The following is a 25,619-nucleotide window of genomic DNA, read 5'->3' as shown; positions in this document are numbered from 1 at the left end:
TTTAAAATGGCAAAATGGTCCTAAAACAAGAGAACAATGTGCGCCTTGTTCTGGAATGAATAGTTCTGCCTTGCTGTTACAGAAGTTGCTTTGTTTTGCCTTCACTCACCATATAATTATCAGTACCCTCTGCTAAAGCAAAAGAGATTATCTGTACTTTGGTCCTATTTCATAATTTCAATGCTTGTTTCTGGTACATCTATCAGTGTGGCCACTAAGCACCATTCCACTGTCAATAAAAATAGCTTGCTAATCTATAAAAATTATTCCCAGAACCTTAGCTTCCATTACAAACACTGGTGAACACTCATGTGATCTAAGGTAAATTAAAAATTAATATCCTTTATTTCAGGTGAAAGCAAATGGCAACAAGCTATTCTATCCATGATTACTCAGAAGTAAGTCCATGCTTACTTTGTTTTTAGGAGGGAAAAAGTGCGTCTTATGGAGCGAAAATACAGTATTTCTGTATGCTATTGCATACATTTGCTGAGTGTGAAAAATAACCCCCAAATGTAGCCTTATGCCGTTTTGCTCTTGGAATTTATGTTAAATGGCATACTAAACGTTAGCCACCAAAAATGGGAGAAATTAGAGGACTTCAGTGATGAAACAACTTGCATCTAAGAGTATCACTGCTACCATCAAGACTAACTAACTGTTCTATATAATAATTGTGGAGCGTTCTTTTCTCTTTTCCTGTTCAGAATTATATACATGCAACGCCTTCTGCGCTTAGCATGCAATGGGGATTTCCCCTCCCCATTTTCTTGGGCTGAAATATGCGCCTCCATTGTCCCACAATCCGTCCTATGAAAGGCAAGCCCAATATATATAATATATGAACACGATAGCACTATTCCAACGTAAAATCCGCAGAACTGGGGGCAGCACTAGAGAAAGCCACTGCAATACACCTGAAAAGAAAGACCCGCCGTCGGAAAACCAGCACCGAACGAGCGCTCCTGCAGCCGCTCCCCTACCCGCCTTCGCCCCCTGCTGCCGCCGCAAAAGCAAGCAACTTCTATGGTAACCAAGGCGCCCTTCTCGCCATTTCCTCTCTATGGCTTCCCCCACCCGCTCGGCTCCCGAGAGGAAATCCCTGGGAGCGGATTGGCTGGAGCTTGCCCGGCAGCTGCGACCTGATTGGGCGGAAGGGGACTCAGCGGTGTTTCCCTTTCATCCCGCCCCCCTAGCTCCATCCGGTTTAGCCAGGGATGTGGGGAGGGGGAGAGCGGACAAGGAGGAGGAAGGGGGGGGATTAGCCGGAGCTGCGCGGGGGCCTGACAGGACAGCGAGAGGAGCCGCCGCCGCCGCCGCCAACCCCCGCGCGGAGCAGGCGAGGCTGCTGGGCAGGTGAGTGTGGGAGCTGCGGGTCCCGGGGGCGGCGGCGGCGGCAGCAGCGCCCGGAGGCCCCCGTAGACACCCCCCGCCGTCTCCCTGGAGCCCGAAAAGCAGCAGCAAGAGAGGGAGGGGCAAGCTGGGCCTCTGTGCATCGATAGAGGTTGGGAGGGCGGCCAGTTCACCTCCCTGTTCGGAGGCTGGGGGCGTCCTTGGGATGGAGGAGAGGAGGAGGAGGCTGCGGGGTCTGTGCATGGTTTAGGTACGTGCATGTGTGGCTTCGGTGTATTTAGAGATAACCTGCTCAAGCATGCTTTCACGCATGCAAGCAAGCAGAGATCCCCGTTCCTCCTCGGACTCCTTGTTCTCTCCTGACACGCACAACATAAAATAATCTCGCATAAGCAACGACGGGGACGACGCTTGAACGTGGTGGCTCCCCTTTTCGAAGGGAGTTTGGGCAGGGTCGCATGTTGGGCTCCTTTTTTATGGTGGGTGGGCTTGCGGGCAATGGATACAAGGAGGGATTTTGCGCCTGCTTTTGAAAGGCGAGAAGATTTAAGGGTGCAAACGGGTGTGTGTGAGTGTATGCGTATGGGGAAATATATATATGTTCATGGCTCCCTCTTAGAGAAGAGAGAGGGGCTTTGGTGCATATTGATCCACAAACTGCCCCCTCCTCCTCCGGTCCACCGTTGTTGGTTTTATTCTTTTGTTTTCAGAGATGGCCTCAGAGCAGGCAAGCAGAAAACTGTTAAGTTGTAGCCTTGCTGGTTGCTGTCCAGGATTTTAGATCACCCCCCTCCCCCAAAATAACACATTTTTTGTTAGTTTCTGGCTAGCAGAGAGGCAGCTGGAGACAGACAGCAAAATGTGTGTTTATAGTGACAGTAGGTCCTGCTTGTCATGGAAGTTCATTGGTGTAGTTCAGAAAATAATTAGGGGTGGGAGGAGAGACATGGAGAGTTTTTTCTTCATCTTGCCATATAAACTGGCTATCTCCCTTTACTACTCCTTCAACATGCTTTTTTCAGGGTGTGGATGGATGAATGGTTTGGGTTGGTTGGCTTGTATAATCGTAGATCAATTATTTATTTCATGCACCAGTCACAAGTCCGAATGATAGCAGCAGCACAGGTCTCTCATAGTGTAGCATGGTGCAATAGCGGAGGATGTTTTCGACTTCTGGTCTGGGAGGAGGCTTGTATGGTGTAAACAGCACTCTTGTAAACAGAGTATTAATGCTCTTGTTTCCCTGCCTATAAATGCTTTGTATTTCATAGCTCCAGCCTGTTGTAGTGAGTCTTCTCTTTCTGTGAATAATGGTTGTTAAAGGAAGATGGAAACCATATGGTTGTGTGTGTGCAGATACAGTTATATGTAGATACTGTATTTACATTGCTTTTAGTAACACACACACACAAACATTTTGTGACAGGTTGTCCAGCCAGCTGAAAAGACTGATTTGAAAAGGGAAGATGTCTTCTGAATCTTTTTGTCTGGCTGCTCAGACCCGGTTTGATTCCAAATGGCTGAAGACAGACTTACAGGTAAGAACTCCTCTTTACTGTGTATGTGTGTCTGTGTAACTTGATACTCTCTGTTCAAACACAATGCAATCTATTCTGCTAATAAAAAAAATTAAAAAACAGAGCCAGGAGATTATGTATAATTCACTTGTTAATTTCTTACTGACCTGACAATTGCACAACAGAGGTGAAATATCTTTTTGTGATATTGGATATGTAGAATTTTGTTTACAGCTGGATTTAATTACATTCAATGTTTTCTGCTGAATGTTTCAAATGGCTAGTTCTTTCTAAAGTAGATGGTATCTTAAGGTATGCACCATAAGATTACTATAAATAGTTTTGGTGTACTGCTAACTTGATTTATATATAGAAACTCTATGCTACTGTAGACTGTGGAAATCTGATGAATAGTTAGTGGCAAGAGACTTCAACTGTCTAAACAGGAGTCTTTTTGAGTGATCCTCATTAGAACTGGGTAGTCTTGGATGGGCTGTGAATTTGTATGGGTTAAGAAAGGTGGAATATTGCCCCACTAGAGACTCCCTCTTTCTGTGTTAGTTGATATTTGGTCTTCTTAAAAATTTGACAAAAACTGAGATGGCTGGAATGCTATGGATTTACACAATAATAAAAGTCTTGCTGAATATCTGTTTTTATTTTTTTATTTGTATTGTTTCATTATATTCCATGTAACAGTCATTGGGTTATATCCAGTGCTGTTTTTGCACTCACACAGCAGACTTCCACTTGTACAATGTGGTTTTCCCTACTCTGCTGCCTTCTGTGCACACCCAGAATCTGCTCCAGGAGGTTTGGGGAGATTCAGGGGCACGTGAGATGAGAGGAAGGGGAAGTTCTGTTGCACAAATGGAACTCTGTTCATACATTATTGGATACAACCCTTCTTTTAGTCCTTTCCTCACCCCCATTGCATAAAATTAGAAGAGTGAGATTGGGGATTGGGCAAGTGCTTTTTAAATTTGTTGTGCTGGTGAGTGGAGCAGAACTTAAAAGTTGCATTGTGCTCCTCTATTCTATGCATTTTTCGCTTTCTGAGTAGAGGCTGGGTCAGTTTCTACAGCAATGGACATCACTTTTGTTGTTGTTTAGTCGTGATGGATAAATTGCCATAGTCCTTTCTACTTAGTGCTTCCATGTATCGTGGACAGGATAGGAGGAAATTTTCCTTCTAATAAAGGATGCAGGGTGTACTGTAACCTGAATGGTGTCTGAATGTGATGTCTGTCCTGAATGCGAACTGTAGGTTTTGACTCTTAAATCAAGTTTAGTGTGATCTGCTTGAGAATGAAAGAGAATTCATTGATGTCCTATGTATTTTTGTGCTTTATAGCATCCCGATGACTTTATGGTAGCTAAAATGAGAAAGGTTTCACTTTGCTGGGCTCGTGGGATGAAGCAAATCCTTTTTCAGTGATAGAATGTTTTACAATGAGTCCTCCTTATCTCTTTTGTTTATGAAGGAATATATTAGTGTGAGCTTGAAATTAATGAGATGTGGGAAGTTCATTGAGATTTGTTATTAGATTTCAGGTTTGTGTTTGAGATGATAAGAAGATTAAAGGTCAGATGAGAGACTAGGTAAATGACAAACTATATATTTTGTGTGCAGAAGATCCCAAGTTCAGTCTCTGGTATCTCCAGGTAGAAAGAAGGATGGAAAAGCAGGTGGTGAAAGAGATCCTGGATAAACAATTCCAGTGAAGTAGATAATACTGAGTTGGAACTGTGGGGTGTTAGGTGAGGAGTAATACCTCTAGTGGGAGACATGTTGTGCTTCTTCTGGGGTAGTATGTCCACCTTTGGTCCCCTCCCTCCACTCTGCTCTTCTCTGTAGCTTCTAGAAGCTGTCACCATGCGACAGCAGCCACACCCTGGCTAAACCAGGGTAGCCAATGGGTTCCAAACCCTCGGTGAGTTAGGGACTGTATGTGAAGACAAGCTGTGGCATATTGAGTGGACAAGATCAGTGGTTGTTTCAACAATCAGAAGGCGGTTTCTGCACGTGCTGTAGAGAGAAGTGAGGGGCAAATGAGGCTTGTCAACTTGGGAAGGTAGCCCATCTAGGAGAATGAAAACTCTGATCCTAAACCTCCTCTGCCTTCCAGGATATCTTTGGGAGGTGGTCACTTGCTCTGCTTTGGAGGCTGAGAGGGAGAGGTCTTGTTGTGTGGGCAGCTCAGGACTTCCATATACTCTGGCCAGGCTCGTGCCCTGAGGAGGTCACTTTTGTGCAGCTAATGCAGTGGTTTGACTCCACCCCTGAAGGCGCACTCCAATTATCGAGACCAGAGGGATGCCAACAATAACAAGTTTGACCTGTTGTATGGAAGTGTACTATGTTCCTCAAATAAGAGAGCCTACTGCTGATATATAGTCAAGCTTACCATATGGTGAGGGCTACTTTCTTGGTAGGTTTTAAACTGCAAGCATTTGCGTCGCTTAAATAAAACCCAGATTGGTCTTAAATAGACAAATGGAGATGCAAAAAATCACGGAGTGAATTAAATGCATTACTGTGCAGTCTGAGACTATAGGCCACAATCCTATAGGACTTACTCATCTGCTTTGTGGCCTCAGAATTGCATGCACTGCCCCATTCACAGCCATGAATGGGTTAGACTTTTATTTTGCCGCTTAGCTTTAAAGATCCTGTAGCATTTTCATGTTAGAAGGGAGAATGAGGTGCATATGCCTTAATCCACTGTAATTTACTTCAAGGTGGTCAGAAAATTTTCATCCATCGTGGATGACTAGACAAGTGGGTTAATTACCAACCTGCTGAAGATTATAAAGGACTAATAGTTGCATCATAACTTAAGGCAGGCTTGGCCATGTGTCCCTGAATAAGAATAGAGATGCCAATATATCTATTACATTAAGCAGGAGAGAGCTTTAATGCCCAGCTACTGTAATTATCTGGTAGGGATGAATTTTGGACAACCAAGTCAGTAGATAGAAGCTCACAAATGATGTAGAAAATTGATTTCAAGTTGATTTGGATGGCTAATATGGGAAGAGCCATAGGCAAATGTGTTACATTTGAATGGACTAAACACTAATCTAAAATATTGTGCTTTTCTGTTTGACCGCTTGCACTGTTTCCTGCAGAAGAAACAACATTTCTTATTTCTCAAATGCACTAGGAAGTATAAAACCCTTGAAAAATAAAGCTGAAGCTATTGCAATGTGGTTAAGTAATAGGGGTGAACATGCAGGGCCTCACAACAAACTGTTGCAATGTATCTGTGGCATATGTGTGTTTGTTTGTTACCCAAGGGGGTTGAAATAAAACCCAGATGTTACCTTCAAAGACAGAAGTCCCTGCTCTAATGTAGGTTTACTTCTTGTGTCTGTTTTTTAATTTTAATTTTAATTTTTTTATCATTTAAAGGTGCTTGCAAGTCAATGGAGCATGAGGCCTCTGCATGCAATTGATGGCTTGATTTAGTCAGGGGGACCATTTTTCAATTGACCTTTGTTGCAACCTAAGTGGTTTGCAATCTGGCTCTGAAACAATTCCCTTTCTCAGCTCAGAGAGAAAGTGAAGAACTCACATTTCTCAAGGGAGAGAAAATGAGTAAATTCATTTGTGTATTGTGTGTGTGTGTGTGAGAGAGAGAGAAAGAGTGAGTGAGCAGGGGGGGCATGATTGTGTGTGAGAATGGTTGTATGAATTTTGGTTCTCCCTATTATGGATATTGTCCCCATTCACTTTGTACGTTTTTTGAGGGGGTGGGGATGCTTTCAATTATGGGAGCCTTCATCTGCACACTGGTGGTACACTTGAGACACAGGTTTATCACCTCATTTGCTGCTTGCAAAAGTAAGCTTAGCTGCTGCTACATCTACCATAACACATTTATTTTTAAATTCCTCATATCGCTGAGGTTAGTGGAACGCTGATGACTCCTGTGGTGTAGATTGACAGCTCAGTTCTAAATTTAACTTATTTTACTATACTGTAGCCTTGTTTTCGAAATGTAACCATTCAGGATTCTAAACTTTGTATCCGTCTTGTATCATAGGCTCTAAAAATGTTAGAACAGTGATGCCTAATGAGCTTATTCTCATTGTAGAAAGCTTTAATGTTCTTTGAGTATTGAGAGGCTTGACTTCTAGATTCCCTCCATGAGCAAGGTGACCAGGTAAAAGCAGCTTTTGTAAATAGGAAGAGATTTGTTTCTCTTTCAGGCTAGCAGTGTGTTGCAAACAAGTGAGAAGGTGGGCTGATAATTTTTGTGGATTTATTTGTTACAGTGGAAAAGGCTATATCCTATACATATTTCTGACGTGTAATTTTCTTGTGTGTAGGGCAGTTGCTCCCAATTAGCTAAGTACTGCGGAGCCCTGTTTTTCAAAGCCGAGTCATGGACCCCCTACTTTTGAAAATGTTGTTATCTCTTTGGTAGTTTTTGTTATGTGAATGGTTCCACCATGCCCTCTAATATGTTCCAGTACAAAACTGGGATGTGCATTTTTGGGTGCCATGGTCTCACATGAGATGTGCATCTAGCTGCAATTTCTCATGTTTTGGGGCGCCGTGCTGAGTGAGAGCACAGACCCCCAAAATGGGATATCCCAGACAATTGCTGGGTGTGTGCCATGAACCCCCTGGGTGGGTTACATAAACCCCCTGGAGTCCACGGACCACCAATTGGGAACTGCTGGTGTAGGACATTCTGTGTATCTCATATTTATGCTATCCATACCACGTGATGTGATGAGCGTGCATGGGTCCGTTTTGCTACTGGACCTGCTCTGGAAATCAGTCGCTGGAAGTCATTCATTGGAGTTTTGTACAGTCATACCTCTGGATACGAATGCTGTGGGTTGCATACAACACCGGTTATGAACGTGCTTAACCTAGAAGTAACGGAACGGGTTACTTCCGGGTTCGGCGGTTCGCGCATGCGCAGAAGCGTCGAATTGTGACCCGCACGTGTGCAGAAGCGCTAACGCAGGTTGTGTACTGCTCATGTTGCCAAGGGGGCTTCGGAATGGATCCTGTTCGCAACCAGAGGTACCACTGTACTATTTGCATAATGCCGGAAATTGCTTGCACACAGATAAAATCTGTGTAACAAAATTGCCACATGCAGTGGCCCTCATAGGCATTTGTGTTGCAGCCTTGCCAGGAGATTGTCTAGGTTGGATGTATTCATCCAAATCATTAGCATGCTTGAATTCTTGGTGCTAGTCCAAAAGGAGAGGTGGAACTATACCCACTAGACTTGAATCTTTAAATTTCTATAGATAAATGTCTTCCCAACCCCTTGAATTGCAGGCAGACAAAGTTTAAAACAGTTGCTTTTATTGATGATTTTATGTGCCTTTTTATTATTCTCTTGCTGTTTTATGGTATTGTCTGCATCATTGTTAGTCACCTTGAACACTATTTGGTGGAAAGGGTAAAAAAACATCATGCTTATGATATCACACCCCCCCCTTTTCCTCTAAAAGCTTGCTTTCACCCGAGATGGACTCTGTGGCCTTTGGAATGAAATGGTCAAAGATGGGGAAATCGTATACACTGGAACAGAACCCTCCCAAAATGCTGAAGCTTCTCCACGGAAAGGTGGGTTTCATTGTGTTGTGTATCTGTATAGTTCAGTAAAGACAAATGTGCCTAAATTTTTATTGAGGGTTTATTTGTAATGAATTCAAAGGGTTTGGGGGCTATGCCTTCCTGCAACCTATGTTGCACTCTTTGTATGGTGGCTTTGTAATCCATCTCTTACTTTTGGTATGCATGCCAACCATAACTTTTTAGTTTGAAGAGCTTGACATTTCTAATGAATGACAACAGTGTTTAGTATAATGCTTTGTGTTAGGTCCCATTGCAAAATACTATTTCTGTAAAGCATATCCAAACATTATTGGGAAGAGGGTAGGTATATTATTAACGGGATGTAGAGATGCAGTGCTTGATGTAAAGGCACAGTTTCCTCAAGGTTTTTTTTGTGTCTGTCATTGCTTTAAAATGTTGGAAATCTAGGGGGGGGGCATTCAACTAAGGTGTATTCAGAGCAGACTGAATTGTCATGGTTATTAATTTTAGTCGGTCTATCTGAGTAGAACTTAGTTAAATCTTATCTGAGATATCAATCATCTGGCTATCTATCTATCTATCTATCTATCTATCTATCTATCTATTGGGTGTTGAGACAGAGTTGAAATCCCCTTTCTGACAACAGTATAAGATTAAGACTGCAATCCTGTGCTCACTTGTGTGGGAGTAAGCCCCACTGAAATAAATGGGACGTTTGAGTAAACGTACATCAAGTTACACAGTTTGTATCAGAGCTTTATCAACTAATGTGATTTGCAGATCAAAGTGGGTAAGATGCTGCTGCATAAAATAGAAAGTATGCTCATTTAAGTTAGACTTATGTGAGATAAACTTTACTGAAGCATGCCCACAGTACTGTTTCATTTCTCAGATCCATACCAACATCATTGGCAAGCAAGCCTACTGAATTTTTCAGAATCTGAACTTGGCAGGCTAAGTAGTATGTCCTGAAGACTTGTCCTTCAGTTACTAATCCCTTAAATGCTTGCACTATTATGACTGTAATGACAAATGGTATAACTATGATTTAAGAGCATATTAACTCATGTGGTGAGGGGGCATACCAAGTTTTTGATCAGAAATAAATCCTTTCTGGGAATGATGCTATTAACATTTTGGCAATAGAATAGAACTGCTATTTTGCCCTTTATGTAGAGGTTAAATTTAAAAAAACCCAAACACCTCCTTTGCCAGTAAGAAGTGCATTCCTACTCATTATCATGGTTTATCATTTCTAAACATTATAATTCCGACAAACGTCTTCAGTATTTCTGATTGTGGTAATTTTTTTCTGGGAACTGAAGTAAAAGAATTTTCTTTCCTAGTGTCATATATGTTTGTAGCTGTACATGATATGGTAATGTCATTGTCATTGCATTATGAATTTATGCCTATCTGCAGTAATTTATACTACCCAAGATCAAAATGATTTGCAAGTAGTCCAGTATAATCTTCTGCCTTTGTGTGTGGGTGAAGGAGCAGATCCCCCCATGCCATATTGCAAACTACTTTTGATGGCAGCCTCGGTTTCAAAACCAACTGGGTCTTGTGGTTTCTTAACCCCCAAAACCCACAACCAGTAACCAAGGTTTGTTCTTTGCTTACAGTATCAGGAAATTTTTAATGTCTGATGTGCTATAATTTTATATATATATGCTGTAAGCTGCCCAGAGTGGCTATGGAAACCTAGCCAGATGGTTGGGGTATAAATATAACAACAACAACAGCAACAACAACAACAACAACAACTTATTATTATTGTTGCAGTTTTTTGGTGCAGCAAATCATGAGCTTGGGTTGGAGCAACATGACAAACCATGCTCTGGCTTGTCTTGCCTGTGACATTACCAGCAAGAAGAGGAGAGAAGCAAGTCTTTCTCATTAAACCATCATTTGTTTTAAACTGTGGTTTAATGTGACATGCAAACTAGGCCAATGAAGCCTCGGGTTTCTAAGTAGAAGAGGTCACAATGTGACCCAGTAAAACAAGAGCTATAACACCTGTGCCAGTCGTTAGTGTTTTCTTTTCTTCTCCATATAACTATAATATTAGAGTGCATCTGAGAGCATAAGATGACCTTATTCAGTACTGGGGCTCAGAATTTTTATGCAAAAGGAATGGCTTTACAAAAATGATTTACTCCGTTGCATTTATGTTCTTTTTTTTTGTTTGTTCTATAGATGAAAGCATTGAAGGTCAGTCTGGATCAAAGAAAGACGATCAGAATGACAAAGAGAGGAAAGATGAAGAAGATGCACCATTACCTACATATAGAGCCAAATCAATTGTTGAAAGTTGGGTTTGGGGCAAGCAGCCAGGTAAGGTCTTTCTGGTTTTCTTTCAACATGGAATTTACTGTTGTATTACTGTGTGATATGGTGCCCAGTATGTATGTCACAAAGGTCACTTGTTTCTTAATAAAGTCTTCGGATTTTGCTGATAAGTTTTTACTGGACCATTAAAAAAAACACCTTTAATTTACAAACTTCTATACATCTTCATTTAATATGCAGAAGGCAGCTAATACTGTTGGTGTTGTGCAAAGAGATTTATAAATCAATACAAAACAGAAAATTGACAACTGGCTGTCAATTGGCAGTTGGGAGTGATGAGAGGTAGCAGAAGGGATGCAGACAGTCCTTGGCACTGACAGTTGTTTGAATAAAATTAAAGCTTCTTCTCCTTTATTTAAGTAGACAGCAATTTGGTTGCTCAGCTCTGGGGCGTTTCAGTTATGACTTGGCCGAGATTTCTGGAAGCATTGAACTATGTGGTCTTGTTGCCAGGGTGAGATGTTTTAGGATTCTGTCTGATGAGTGAACAGGTAATCAAGGGGCTGGTATGCCTTAAGACCCTGATGTGAGTACCGTATCATCTTGAACTCTTGAGATATGGCCTGAACCAAGACCTATTGTAACAGTCAAGTCTCCAGTCTTGCTTAAAACTGCCACCTAAGACAACCTGTGAAGGCCTTTTCCCTAAAGGTTTTTTTTTTTTGCTACTTTTTAAACTAGTTTACTTCTCTGTTAAAAAGCACTTTGGTTTTACTGAGTCCTAAGGGCATCAACTTTACGTATATCTTTTATGAAAGAGACTACTTGATAACATACTTCCTGTAAAACGGCTTCATGTACAAGTTAGCAAGGAAAGGTGATCGTCGACTTTGAAGGAGTAGTACTAGCAGCAGATATTATTGCATGATCAGTTTTGTGGTGTCCAAGTTGCCGTTAATAGTAGTTCAACAATGACAGTTTTGGGAAAAGCCCTTGCTACCTGATGAAATGACAAAAATGGGTCTGAGCTCAGTGTTTTACTTCTCTGCAGGATTTAATGGCAGTACAGTGGAGAAAAAATTCTCAGTACATGGCTACATAGTCAGAATTGGTTTTGTTAATAAAATGCAGGTTTTGTTGATAGTGTTGCAACACAGCAGCTCATGAAGTCTTCGATTTGACAGGATAGAAGTGGGCTTTCTTTTGGCTACATACTATTTTGGTTTCTCTTCCTGTTGCTAAACAAAACAAATAGTACATATCAGGAAATCACTGTAAGCGCCCCATTTTAACAAAGTAGTTCTATGAAGGCATTGTAAGCAATTAGCATACCAGCTGTAATTGAAATACTGTATTTTAAGGTTAAAAAGGTAAAGGGACCATTAGGTCCAGTCATGACCGACTCTGGGGTTGCGTGCTCATCTCACATTATTGGCCTTGAAGCAATTTCAAGGTAGCCTATATTCAATAGATTGGAGCTACAATTTCTACTACAACCAGTGGGGTCAAGTAAATGTTTTTTAGAATTGGAATCCCAGTTAAAAACAGCTTATATAAAAATACATGGTCACTAAGAACAAATTTATGAATTAAACTGCATTATTTTCCCAATTAAATTATTTTATTATTTTATCTTGCTCAGGAATAGGATACATAGTGTTGTTGTTGTTTGTAAAAAAAAATACTAATCTGATGTCAGAGGTAGGTAGGACTAAATAATTCTAGTATGACAAAGCACATCAATTAAAGTATTCAATACAAATACATTATGTTGAAGTGAAATTATCCAATTCTCACCGCTGCCATTTAAAAGTCCAAACTCACTTGCTACTACTAATACAGTAGCTATTTAAGTAATTTATGTAATTTTTTTGTGCTCTGTTGCTAGGAAATGGGCATGTTGTACTCTGGGCTTTAGGTAGGTCAGGCTTCCCCAAACTAAGGCCCAGGGGCTGGATGTGGCCGCCAAGACTCTTTTATGTGGCCCCCGGCGACCCCCGCCGCCTGCTGCCGCTGCCCACTTCTGGGTCACCAGAGCGTCGGAAATAGCTTGGGCGCATGCGCAAGTGTCATTTCCGGCGCCGTTCCGGGCTGGAGGAGGCCTAGGCGCGTGCACACAAGCTATTTCCAGTGTTCCGGCGACCTGGAAGTGTGCCGGAAATCGCGTATGCACACGTGTATGGGTGTGTGCTCTGGCCCACAGCACGATCAGCGCTGGCGGCAGCAGCCCTCGGCAAGGTAAGTTTGGGGACCCCTGAGCTAGGTTGTAGGGCCAGGTTTTTTTTTTTAGGCAATTAACACAAATTGAATTGCTTTTCTTTTGCTGTTCACTTTTGAAGTGCTGAAAAGTTTGAGCTTGGAATCCTATGTGTGGCATCCTATGTGTACCACACAGGAACTTTGAGTCAGCAATTATTAGCTTGCAATGGTATGGACCGGTCCATTTTCTTCACTTCCTAAAACAAATGTAGAGGCTGCTTCACTTGTGATGTTTATGCAGCTCTGCTTTGAAAATATTGGATAGAATTCATCATAGCACTAAGGAGATTGTTCCGTCAGTGGAAGCATATCTGCATGTCCGATTTTTAGTGATCTCCCCTTTTCTCCCCTTGTATACTCTTTCCAACCCTCCAGAGAGGATTTGGGGAAGGCACCTTTCAATCCCATGAGTACAGTACAAGTGAATTCTTTTCAGTGAGGGCAGCCAAGGGTTGCTTGCTTGGTTAACTTGCAAAGGTTTCTACTCCTTGCATAGTCCCCAGTTGACTGAAGGGAAAGGAGTCACTGGACTTTGCTGCGGCATGTGCAGAGTGCCAGCTGAATCGAGCTCTCGAGTAACAATAGTATGTAACACTTGGTGTCTGTAGTATGCCAGGTGATGCCCACTACATTGAATTGACCTGCATTTGAATTCTCAGAAAGGTTATAGTCTAAGGCAGTGTTCTTCCATCTCAAGTACCCAGGTGTTGGGCCACAAGTCCCATCATGCCTGACTATTGTCTAAGTTGGCTGGGCATGATGGGAGTTGTAAAACTGAGCAACCGCTGTGGACCCAAGGTTGACCAACACAAGTCTAAGACTTTTGCCTGGGTTTTAATGTAGTGACAGTTCTTCTCCATGCTGGAGTGATATGCCTGCTTTAGCTAAGAAACATGCTTCTCTTTGATGGTCTTTAGTGACCTGGAAAATGGTTGGTGATACTTCAGGTAGGGTTTACCTGATTTGTCATACTTTGAGTAGACCTTTGGAAATCAGTGGAATTGCATTAATCTATTGATTTCAATTGGTCTACTTTGAATATGACTTAGTAGGATGCAATCTCTTGTAAATAGCTTCTAAAATCATGAGAGTAGAGACTGGCGTTTGCAGCTATGTTTTCAATGCATACTGTAAATGGATAGGGTTGTTTGTTTGTTTTTTGAGGGGGCAAGCCAAGCCAATGCTGATACAGCTGGGCTGCTCGCAGTAGATTTGAAGCAACCCAGGCCTGCTGCTGATACCGGACAGGAATCTACTGTTACGAAACACTGACATGCAGAAATGCAGAATGCCATGTGCTGCACTCTGTTCCCTTGGGATTCTGTTTACAAAATAGTCTGCTGATGCTATGGCTACAAATAAACTGGCTCTGTTCTTTCATACAGTTAAATTTCACTGGATGTTTTGAAATGTCCCTTACAAAGGATTTGCATCAGTTTTAATGTTTACTATGCTAAATTCAAGGAAAATATCACGTTCTTCCTGATCTCGTTGAAGTGTGGATGCCTCACACCTTATTTTGTACTTTCCATTAAGCTCAGTCATGTGTCTTGGAATCCAGGAATCTGGTTTATGTGACTGCTAATAATTCTGAGTACTGTATACAATTCTGGTTTCATTTTTGGGGCCACGGTTGTAAAAAGACACAGCCTATACCTAAACACAGCAGTGGAAAGGACAAATTGAAAGTTGCTTGAGCAGAAAAATCCTGTTGCAAGGGTTCCCCTGCATAAATTGACATTGAATAGTTTGCTTCGTTTCACAAGATAGGAAATATGAGCAGCATTGCATAAGTCTTGGGTGTTGAACAATGAGATTAAAATCCTTTAGTCACTTGACAAATTTGGGTAGAGAACTCAATCAGCATGACTGGAAATTCCCCTTGGAAACATAATTTGTGTAATCTGAAGATCTATATTTAAAGTTACAAGAGAAGCAGTTTTAATTGTTTCATTTTTAGCTTCAGATGAATCATGTAACTGTTCTAGACTAATATTTTGAGGTGTGGAGTTTTTCCAAAATATGGATCAGTTGGTCAGGATTAACTAAAATCATGCTTAATGTTTTTCCGATAGCAAGTGCTTCTGGGGTCAAACTAAATGAAACAGAAGCTCGTGTCTCTCTTTAATTTATTTCTTAAGAATGGGGTGGTGGTGGGAGAGCTGGCCTTCATATATAAATGACGAGTCCCCTCTGGTTTCTTTTCCGTAACGTCTTCAGGTTTAAACTTAAATTATGAATATGTTTGTGTAGTCTACAATCATGGGCTCTGTTCTGAAGCTTTTTAGAGTTGCCTTTTAAGTAACAGAGAACTTAAGATAATTAACATCATCGTATAAAATGCAAGTAATGCTTATTGTCCCCACATAAGCAGGGCTCTTAGCAGTGTCTTTTAGTGTCTGCCAGTGATAAAGAACCTGCTGTGTAATTTTAGAGTGCTTGAATGCTGGAGGAGATGGTGACAAACAGAAATCATAAGTGAAATGAGAAAGGTCTAGTCTTAAGGATTTACTGTGTGTGTCATTGCTGAATTGAAATTGATCAGTCATTCAGTATCTACATTGAAGAGCACCTGGGAATTGATATAAATGCCATTTGGACTTATTTTTGTTTCAGATTATACCACTTGAAGTAGGGCCAACTTTGCTGTTACAGCTTGCTATAGTGCAAAAATTTGAAATGGCAGCAGCCTTGACGGTAAAATTGCACTCACCCATCATGTGTTGGCGTCCTGGCCAGCTGTATGCCCTCTTGTCCCTCCTTCTCGAATAGTAGCTCATATATACCATTCAGGGCAGTCGGGCAATGGCAGCGAAAATATAAATGTGAACACATTAAACGACTGCTTGGAAGGGGTGAACAGCTTTGCTTTAGCAACCCCTTTAAAAGAACAAGCAAATTTTCTCACAGGTGGCCAAGTCGCAGCATGGGTGCTGCAAGATACACAGCAAGTAGATTCTTGTGGGACACCTCGAGAGCAGATGACAAGTCCTTGCTGGTTGTGGCAGGGAATTAGGCCCACATTTCTGCCTACCCAGTCAGTGCTACTTGGCTCAATGACTCTGAGGTGGGAGAGGGGGCACTGCAGCTTGCTTGTAAGTCGCCCAGTCTCATTCCTTGCCTTGCTAAAATGCTTAATGTTCTAGTTAAACTAGTAAGAACCGCTATGGCACGCGTTTTGCAAACTACCTTTACTGGGTTTGAAGTACCTGAATGCCCAGATCAACAAACTGTAATAGATTGGGGAAAGCATAAAAATGATAATCAAACAAAACAAATTGCTTTTGTTCTTGTGTAGTGGTTTTTCTGGTACTTTGAGCCTGCCAGATATCCTTATGTCTTGAGTGGATTTCTTGTCACTAATGGGGAGCAGATCTCTAGTGTGTTTGGTGTTCATAGGAGCTATTAAAATATACTTCTTAATTTGTCTAGATGGGGGTGGTGGTTAGCTAATATGAAAGACAGTTACTATACCTGACTCATCCAGCCGTTCAGTACCTACGATTAAGATTAATTGGGGAGTGCATGTAAAGTAAGTCATGCAACATCTATTCACATATTCCCAAATATACATGGAGTCGTATTGAAATTTTCTCTTGAGATTTGTGTAATCCTTTTTATTAAGGAGTGAGTAGTATTTCAGGCATGTTACTATTTAATGAAGGCAGATGCTGAAGCTAAGCAGGTTTGCATCTGGCCAGTGCCTAAATGAAAAATGTCTCATAACTTCCTGTGTTTCACCTTGCTGGAAGAAATGTAGGATATAAATGAAAATAATGAAGTATGTGCCCTTTCAGAATCTTGGCTGTACTGTATACAGCATTGCACATCAAATGTGGAAAATTGCTGTTTGTAAAACGGAGGGTGTCTTATTTCTTTCCTTTGCCATAAATCAGTTGTATGCATCACGCTGAATGTTTCAGATGAGTAATATAGTTCTTCTGTTTCTTCTAGATGCGAATGAGCTTAAAGAGTGCCTTTATGTACTTGTGAAGGAGCAGCAAGCTCTAGCCAAGAAAACAGCCACCACCACACTCTCTGCTCTGAAGCTGAAGCAGAGGCTTGCTATCTTAGAGCGCTATTTTATTGCATTAAATAGGACTGTTCTTCAGGAGAATGTCAAGGTTAAGTGGAAGAGCAGCAATCTCCCCCTGCCTGCAGTGGACAAGAAAAGGTAGTGTCTTTCTCAAAGAAATCTCTTCCCCTTGTAGTATTGCCTGCCTTTTCCCCATCACTTATTGGTTACTATTTCGCTACAGTTTTGGTTCCTCAGTGTGGGGAAATATCCGCTGCTTATAATCTTTCTTTTTGTATGGACAAGAATATTAATGTGTTAGGGAGCTGTTGAAACCAAATTGGTTGCAGAGTGGTAGAGCGGCAGTTTCCTGGCCATATACCAAAGATGTTAGTGCACTGTTTGGATATTTTGGGGTAGTCAGGATTGATTTCTGGGTCTTAACATTTTGAAGAACATTTGTATAGACGCTTAGTTTTAAGCAAGAGGTACATTATTCTCTAATCATCTTTTTGCTGGTTACAGTCCCAGACCTGTAGGCAAAGGAGTAGAAGGTCTTGCCCGTGTAGGATCCAGAGCTGCCCTTTCGTTTGCCTTTGCATTCCTTCGGAGAGCTTGGAGATCAGGTATTGTTGGAAGATGCTGTGTATCTTATTAGGCTGGTAAACATTTTGCCATCTAACTGTTGTGTTGCATTTAGGTATTTTTCAGGGCTATCTATGTCTGTCTGTCTGTGTCAGTCTATCATCTACTCAGAGTAATTTCCATTGTGTTAATCAGATTTACCCCCAGTTAAGTTCATTCTCATTAGCAGACACTGAATGATGACTACTTGAGAAGTTGTGCACTCATAAGTCTGCTGGTTTGGGGACATCTCTCAAGTTGCAGAATGAGTATAGGAACAGAGGAAGCGGACTTAAAATTGAGTCAGACCAGTTATCCATCTAGCTCAGTGTTGTCTAGCAGCAGCTGTCCAGGGTTTCAGATGGGGTTCTCTCCCAGCCCGGCCCAAACATGCTGGCAATTGAACCTGGGACCTTATGCATGCGGAGTAGAAGCTCTACCATTGAGCTACAGTTCTGCTTTGACAAGCACAAGCCTTGCATATGCGGAACTGGTTACTTTGGCTCCTTAGCCTTGTTTGCAAAGTGGTTTGTGGGTGATCTTCATTTTCTCAGCTTCCCGGAAAGAAGGTTTCTATTACTTCCATTTTATAGATGCAGGGTTATAGCAATGATGTGGCAATTCAGTTTATGGTCTGGATTTCCACTGTGTATGTGCAGATCTATGTATGTGGGCCCAGGTGGCGCTGTGGGTTAAACCACAGAGTCTAGGGCTTGCTGATCAGAAGGTCGGCGGTTCGAATCCCTGCAACAGGGTGAGCTCCCATTGCTCTGTCCCAGCTCCTGCCCACCTAGAAGTTCGAAAGAACATCAAAGTCCAAGTAGATAAATAGGGACCGCTCCGGCGAGAAGGTTCACCAGAAGCAGCTTTGTCATGCTGGCCACATGACCCGGAAGCTGTCTGCGGACAAACGCCGGCTCCCTCGGCCTATAGAGTGAGATGAGCGCCGCAACCCCAGAGTTGGACACGACTGGACCTGATGGTCAGGGGCGCCTTTACCTTTACCTTTATGTGCAGATCAGTTGTGAGGGATTGCCATTAACCTGAATTGCACTGTACTACGAAACACCCTAACATGGCTAATGTTGTTAGGTGAGGATGCAGATCTTTGCAGTGAACTGCTACAAGAATCCCTTGATGCCCTACGAGCATTGCCAGAAGCATCCCTCTTTGATGAAGGAACAGTATCATCTGTATGGCTGGAAGTTGTGGAGCGAGCAACCAAATTTCTAAGGTCTGTTGTAACTGGGTAAGTCTTTCTCTAAAAGAGTGCTTGAACTTTTTTTTTTTAAGCCACATTCAAGGTTTCACACTGAACAATAGTTCCTGTGTTCTTTTCTTGAATACCTAGATAGCTCAGTTGGTTAGAGCACAGTGCTGATAACTCCAAGGTTGTAGGTTCAGTCCCTGTATGGGACTGCTGCATATTCCTGCATTGCAGGGGGTTGGACTAGATGATCCTCGGGGTCCCTTCCAACTCTACAATTCTATGATCTCTATAAGGAAACTAGAGTTAAGCATTTGGGCATCACTTTTTTAATGTCTTGAAACGGCAATACGATGAATATAAACTATGGCTTATACTTCTTTCTTTTTAAAATGGCGTACCCTTGGCTTATTCATAGAAGATAAATATATATATATATTTCTAAACACAGGTCAATGTGGAGTAATAGCCTTGCTGCATTTAAAGTTTGCGTATAAAGAAATTAGTAATGGAGGAATGAAAAAAACACCTGCCTTACACCAAATCAGACCTTTAATCCATCTGATTCAGTATTGCCTACAATGACTGGCAGTGGCTTTCCCGGGTGTTGAAGAAGCATATTTCCTTTTGGTACATGATGAATGCCAGGATTGAACCTTGGGCCTGCTGTATGTGCTCCATGGGCTGAGTTATGGCCCTTTCTCTAAACTGGGAAAGAATAAAATCAGTAAAGTCACTTAATTATGCTGAGAAAGGTGTCTTTTGTCAAAGCACGGAATACAAACTGGTTTTTTACTTTCATATATTGGAATATTTACCTTTTAATTTTTTCTGCTTTTAAATTAGGGACATCCATGGAGCTCCAGGAACAAAAGGATCTGGAAACATTCCGTTGCAAGACCAGCACTTAGCACTTGCTATACTACTAGAATTGGCTGTCCAGAGAGGCACACTAAGGTGAGTAATGCAAGGATGTCATAAGTTCAAAATCTGTTCATAAGTTACATCAACGCTACAGTCTTGATTTCACCATTGTTAGCAGTGGGGAGTTCTTCGTGAAATATGAGCAAGGTGAAAATGGTAGCAATGTGAGGTTTCTTCTACAACATTTCCAACTTTGGTCGTTTCCCTCCCCCTCTCAGCCAAATGTTGTCTGCTGTCATGCTATTGCTCCAACTCTGGGACAGTGGTACACGGGAAACGGATAATGAGCGATCAGCGCAGGGAACCAGTGCCCCCCTCCTTCCTTTGCTGCAAAGGTTTCAGAGCATCATTTGCAATAAAGAGATCAGCAATACCGAAGAAGAACTTCAGGTATGTACTTTTATGATGAGTTCATTTAGCCTGTGAGTCTGCACACCCAGACCTGTGCAATGTGGAACAATATTTAATTGATGTTAAGGGAATGTATTTATGTAGCTTTCCTTTACGGGGTCGGGGATACCGAACCTGCAGCCTTGGCATTATCAGCACCACACTCTAGCCAACTGAGCTATCTAGCTAACTTTTCATTTTTGCTTTAGATGCTGTCCTACCCGTTGAGTCCAAATGAAAACTTCCTAAGGTATCTAATATTGCCACAGGACAATGAGCTGGCCATTGATTTAAGGCAAACTGCAGTTGTGATTATGGCTCACTTAGACCGCCTGGCTACTCCCTGTATGCCTCCACAGTGCAGTTCTCCAACATCACATAAGGTAACTTGCATATGCTGTCTACTAACAGCTTTCTGTGGATAAAGTTAACTGGTATATTAAAACTTTACAAATCTGATTGGGATCTCAAGAGGCGCTTATGGCCATGCAAGGGGCTCAGTTTAGCCCAGTGACTTTTTTTTTTACTTTGAGCATCTGGCTTCTGCTACCAGAACCTGCTTTTGTAGCTTCCAAATTAGTTTGTCACACAGCATAGAAAGCTCCTTGAATTTCTTGTTCTGCTGCTGATCGTTCCGCATTGGAGGGTCTCATAGTTTTCTGGAGAAGGTTGAGGGACTAGAGTGAATGAGGGATGGCATTGAAAAGGCTTGGAAGTGCTGAAGTATGGGTTGAATCTCTGCCTGCTTCCCTTCCAAATCCTAATAGATAGACAAAGCAATCAAATATGGCCCCTTGTAGCTTAACAGTGTCATCAAGTTTTTAAATGTGCATACCAATTTCCAGAGAGTAAAATGCTATTGCGAAGTACATCTAAAGCAATTAAATTGAACTAACACAGTGCAAATACTTTAAATCTTTTATCTGTTGTTCCAAAGCTTTCACCAACTTTAAAAAACAAAACAATATTTACTTACATTCTCTGTTTTCTTTAGGTAGCTTTGAGTCCATAAATCTGGAGCCAGTTGAAAAATTAGTTGAAGCATTGTAATTTCTAGAGATTCTAAGTTTAGACAGATGTTTGATAAAAGTTCTTAAATTATGAATTGCTTTCCAGGGCTCTTTGCAAGAAGTTATTGCGTGGGGTTTAATAGGATGGAAATATTATGCCAACGTGAGTGGTCCAATTCAGTGCGAAGGACTTGCCAATCTTGGAGTGATTCAAGTTGCTTGCGCAGAAAAGCGCTTCTTAATCTTATCCAGAAATGGACGTGTTTACACACAAGCATACAATAGTGATACACTGGTAGGTGACTTCTGATTACTTCCTAATTTATTTATTTTAAAAAAATAACTGTAGCTATTAAAATAATGTTCTTGTTGCAGGTATGGTGGAGCTCATGATAGCAAAATCTCCTTTTTTCCACTTTTCCTGGCAATGCAGTATTCATATCTGTTTTTAAACAAACACTAGTGTTTCATTTCTGGTGTTAATGAATGCTGCCCTGAACTGTTTCCTGGGCACAGCTTACTGTACCACTTCTGCCTTTGTAATTGAGTGTATGAAATGCCTTTTGCAAAGCTGATTTTGATCAGTGGATGTGTTTTCTTCCTTCCTTCCAAGCTTGACATGATGTGGAAGAAGTGTACATTATTACCAATACCATTATTATTATTACTATTATTTATTTATTTATTACCTTCATGCATCTCCAGTCTCCCAGTTGGTTTGTGGGAGGAGGTGTAAGCTTCCCCTTCACTTTCCAGTTAAGTTAAACCCTCCTGCTGCCACCAGTACTCTACTTTTAGCTATGGGAAGGATCAAAGATGCAATACTATATATACCTGTCTTCTCATAAGTTGGTGAATAGCAGGAGTGAAATAGGGGAAGCAGTTCAGAGGGATTCCAGAATTTTCGACTGCCACTCATTAATTGATGGCATTTCATTAATTTTCCATTTCTGGGCTATTAGAATTCTTGCCGCCGTAGTGGCGTACAAAAAGAAATTTTGGTCAGTTTTTGCTATTTCTTTGTCTAAGAGTCCCAACAAAAAGGCCTCCGGCTTGTCTTCTCATAAGTTGGTGAATAGCAGGAGTGAAATAGGGGAAGCAGTTCAGAGGGAAAGAAACAAACAATATCCCCCAGTGGGTGCAGTCCTGATCCAGTTTGAGGCCTGGGTTCATGGATTTCCCATGTAGTTTGGATCTTAAGGTTTCTAAATATAATAGTTTCTCAGAACGTTCAGCTATTGAAACTTCTTGCCTTATTAATTCAATTGAAACTCATTTTCTAAAAAACCAAAACCAAAAAAAGATATGACCTATAACTTCTTTGTATAAGGTTTCTTAATGCTCGTCCGTTTGCTTCCATTTTTTCTGTAAGTCGTAACATGTATGCATGTTGAGTTGTTGTTGAACTTCATAGGGACCTCAGCTGGTGCAGAGTCTTGCTTCTAGAAACATTGTCAAGATTGCCGCACATTCAGATGGCCACCACTACCTTGCCCTGGCAGCAAGTGGCGAAGTTTTCTCTTGGGGGTGTGGAGATGGTGGGCGACTCGGCCATGGAGACACTGTGTAAGTATCCTAGGATGCTGATGACTTATATGTATAATGAAATAAAATAGAGTAGGATATTTGTTCTGCTTCTGCTGTGAATTGGGTGGCATTCCTTTTAAAACTTCATTTCACTTGCCCCCCCCATCACCCCTTTCCCCGTTTCTTTTCTGTATTGAGCATGCTAAATTGCAGCTGTCTCTTTATTTTGTGGTTCTGATGCATATTGATCTACAGTAGACTCGCCAGGAAGCCTTCATTCTGAATGGTTCAATAATCCAGTAGCTATCAAATTTCTATTTTCTTTGTAGAGAAGAGGTAACAGTCTGGAAGACAGCTAGCCAGATAGAGAGTGAGTGAATGAATGAATGTATGTTTGTATGTGTGTATGACTAAGTGATTTTGATGGCTTAGTTGATATTTCAGCTTGATAGTTCTGCATTCATGGGTTGTTCTGATACCACCTTTGGCTTCCTTCCTTCCTTCCCTCCCTCCTCCCTCCCTCCCTCCCTTCCTTAATATTTGTTAATTATATTTCTATTCTGCCTTTTCTCCATGAAGCTCCATGGGGTTCCCCCCCCATTTATTTTCATATAGACTCTGTGAGGTATTTCAGGCTGAGGCTGAGTGACTGGCCCAAGATTGAGTAGGAATTTGAATTTGGCCTCACTCTAAAACTTGCTCCCTTCTCTGCACACTATGTTTAATCTCAAGAGTCTTCAGTCAATTGTGTTTTTCTGTTACATCCAATCCATGAAATGATGCTTCCTGGGTTTGGAACAAGCTAGAATCCTTGCTTGTTCTGAACCCAGGTACCATAGTTTCTTGGTTCAGACATAATGGGAAACTATGTTTAAGTGAAATCTTCTGGATTTCAGTGAAAAGAGACTCCCTATGCAAGCACGAGACTTGTTTATGGCCCATTTGTCTGGGCATCTCATTGGCCTGGCCTGGTTCAGACGTCACTGGAAATTGGGGTGGGTTGATTTTTCTGTACCTGGCACTGTGTACATAGTATATATTGCCTTCTTACAATAATGACTTTCAATGCTTTACTGGTCCCCCCCTCTTCCCCACAGACCTTTAGAAGAACCGAAGATGATTTCTGCTTTGTCTGGGAAACAGGCTGGAAAGCATGTTGTACACATTGCCTGTGGAAGCACCTATAGTGCTGCCATCACTGCTGAAGGAGAGCTGTACACATGGGGGCGAGGAAACTATGGCAGGCTAGGTCATGGTATGTGCTTTTCTTTCTTTAGCCTGTTTGTTGCGAAGCCCCAAGGTTTAAACTAGACTTGGTATATATCTAGCACAGAAGCATCTAATTTTTATTTTGTTTCAAAGGCTCCAGTGAAGACCAGACGATCCCAATGTTGGTTACTGGGCTGAAAGGACTGAAAGTCATTGATGTCTCTTGTGGGAGTGGCGATGCTCAGACTCTGGCTGTGACTGAAAATGGTTAGTGGAACAGCCAATAGCATAATTAGACTTACCAGCTTTTAGTTACACTTGGGATATTTGGGAAGCCATGTGTCTCTTTCTTGTTTCTGTTTGTATTTGTGTGCTAGCTTGAACTGTGTGCCCAAGTGTTAATAAAATTGTTAGCCAAATATGCACAATGGGTGCCAGATTAATTATCTCTATTCTCAGAATATTGTGAAGCCAGGTGTGCAGTATTAATTTCTAGCTATCCATCTGGGTAGATTATTTCTGTTTTTTATCCCCCCCCCCCCGGTTATGTTTATTTTGTTATGGCTCATGGTCTAAAGATACAAAGCTGTTGCTACGTCTAATGCAATTTACTTTTCCAGGTCAGGTGTGGTCCTGGGGTGATGGAGATTATGGAAAGCTGGGAAGAGGCGGCAGCGATGGTTGCAAAACTCCAAAACTGATAGAAAAACTTCAAGACTTGGACGTTGTCAAAGTTCGCTGTGGGAGCCAGTTTTCCGTTGCGCTTACGAAAGACGGGCAGGTCTACTCTTGGGGAAAGGGTGACAATCAGAGGCTTGGGCATGGAACAGAGGAACATGTTCGATATCCCAAACTGCTCGAAGGTTTGCAAGGTAGGTGAAGAGGCAACTACCAGCTGTGTTAACTAGAATATTGTAATTTTGAGAAAAGGATGAGCTTAGCACCCATTCTGTGCAAATTGGTGGGGAAAATATTTTTAATACAGGGTGAATCTTTTAAGAGGCCCCATGGAACATGTGTACTCTGTATCCACGGGGCCTCTTTTAAAGGACTCACCCTGTATTTGAACCCTGGTCTCCCAGGTCCTAGTCCTGTGCTTGAAACCACTACACCACATTGTCTTGTGGGCTTTTGCTGTCATTTGATTGGCTTCTGTGAGAACAGAATGTTGGACTAGGTAGGCTTTTGACCTGATCTAGAAGGGCTGCCCTTATGTTAACTTCATTTTTAAAAAAGTGAGACACTTGGAAATTTTGGTTATTGGTGCAACAAACACCACCATCCCTTGCTGATTTCTTGTTTTGTAGACATTGCTAAAGAGAGAGCTCTCCTCCTCTAGCCAGGCTTTCAGATGTGGTTGCAACACTGATATTTCTCATCATCTGCATGTGTGTTCCACTCCCCCCCAGGGAAAAAAGTAATAGATGTAGCAGCTGGATCCACCCACTGTTTAGCACTCACAGAAGACAGTGAAGTATATAGCTGGGGAAGCAATGATCAGTGCCAGCATTTTGATACCCTGAGGATCACTAAACCTGAGCCTACTGCTCTTCCTGGACTAGATTCTAAGCACATTGTTGGCATCGCTAGTGGGCCAGCCCAGGTAGGCTTCAATTTTACTGTTTTTTATATATTTTTAGATACATAAAAATATAAAATAAAATATAAAAATATCTTTAGATATTCCCGTTAGAGTGGGAATCCTTGATTATGGAAG

The 25,619-nt window shown here is 41.7% G+C and overlaps 1 protein-coding gene across 5 annotated transcripts in view; it reads left to right on the top strand.

Moving 5' to 3' along the window:
• The first annotated feature begins 1,225 nt into the window (after positions 1–1,225).
• Positions 1,226–25,619, top strand: part of HERC2 (HECT and RLD domain containing E3 ubiquitin protein ligase 2) — a 94,496-nt gene continuing 70,102 nt past the window's right edge. For 3 of the 5 annotated variants that reach the window (XM_035116815.2, XM_035116814.2, XM_035116812.2), the window contains exons 1-16: positions 1,226–1,356; positions 2,780–2,891; positions 8,355–8,469; positions 10,645–10,782; positions 16,951–17,170; positions 17,537–17,637; positions 18,728–18,884; positions 19,689–19,799; positions 19,985–20,156; positions 20,366–20,539; positions 21,273–21,461; positions 22,581–22,732; positions 23,791–23,948; positions 24,056–24,169; positions 24,523–24,774; positions 25,312–25,505. In XM_035116815.2, coding sequence (XP_034972706.1) covers positions 2,820–2,891; positions 8,355–8,469; positions 10,645–10,782; positions 16,951–17,170; positions 17,537–17,637; positions 18,728–18,884; positions 19,689–19,799; positions 19,985–20,156; positions 20,366–20,539; positions 21,273–21,461; positions 22,581–22,732; positions 23,791–23,948; positions 24,056–24,169; positions 24,523–24,774; positions 25,312–25,505 — 2,319 coding nt within the window. In that variant the 5' untranslated portion in view covers positions 1,226–1,356; positions 2,780–2,819. Of the gene's footprint in view, positions 1,357–1,397; positions 1,604–2,779; positions 2,892–8,354; positions 8,470–10,644; positions 10,783–16,950; positions 17,171–17,536; positions 17,638–18,727; positions 18,885–19,688; positions 19,800–19,984; positions 20,157–20,365; positions 20,540–21,272; positions 21,462–22,580; positions 22,733–23,790; positions 23,949–24,055; positions 24,170–24,522; positions 24,775–25,311; positions 25,506–25,619 lie in introns of those variants that run through there. The other 2 variants (XM_035116816.2, XM_035116813.2) reach the window with 2 other exon arrangements.

Source organism: Zootoca vivipara, chromosome 4 (genome assembly GCF_963506605.1).
Source record: "Zootoca vivipara chromosome 4, rZooViv1.1, whole genome shotgun sequence".
Classification (NCBI taxonomy): domain Eukaryota; kingdom Metazoa; phylum Chordata; class Lepidosauria; order Squamata; family Lacertidae; genus Zootoca; species Zootoca vivipara.
This window is presented reverse-complemented; position numbering and strand designations above follow the sequence as displayed.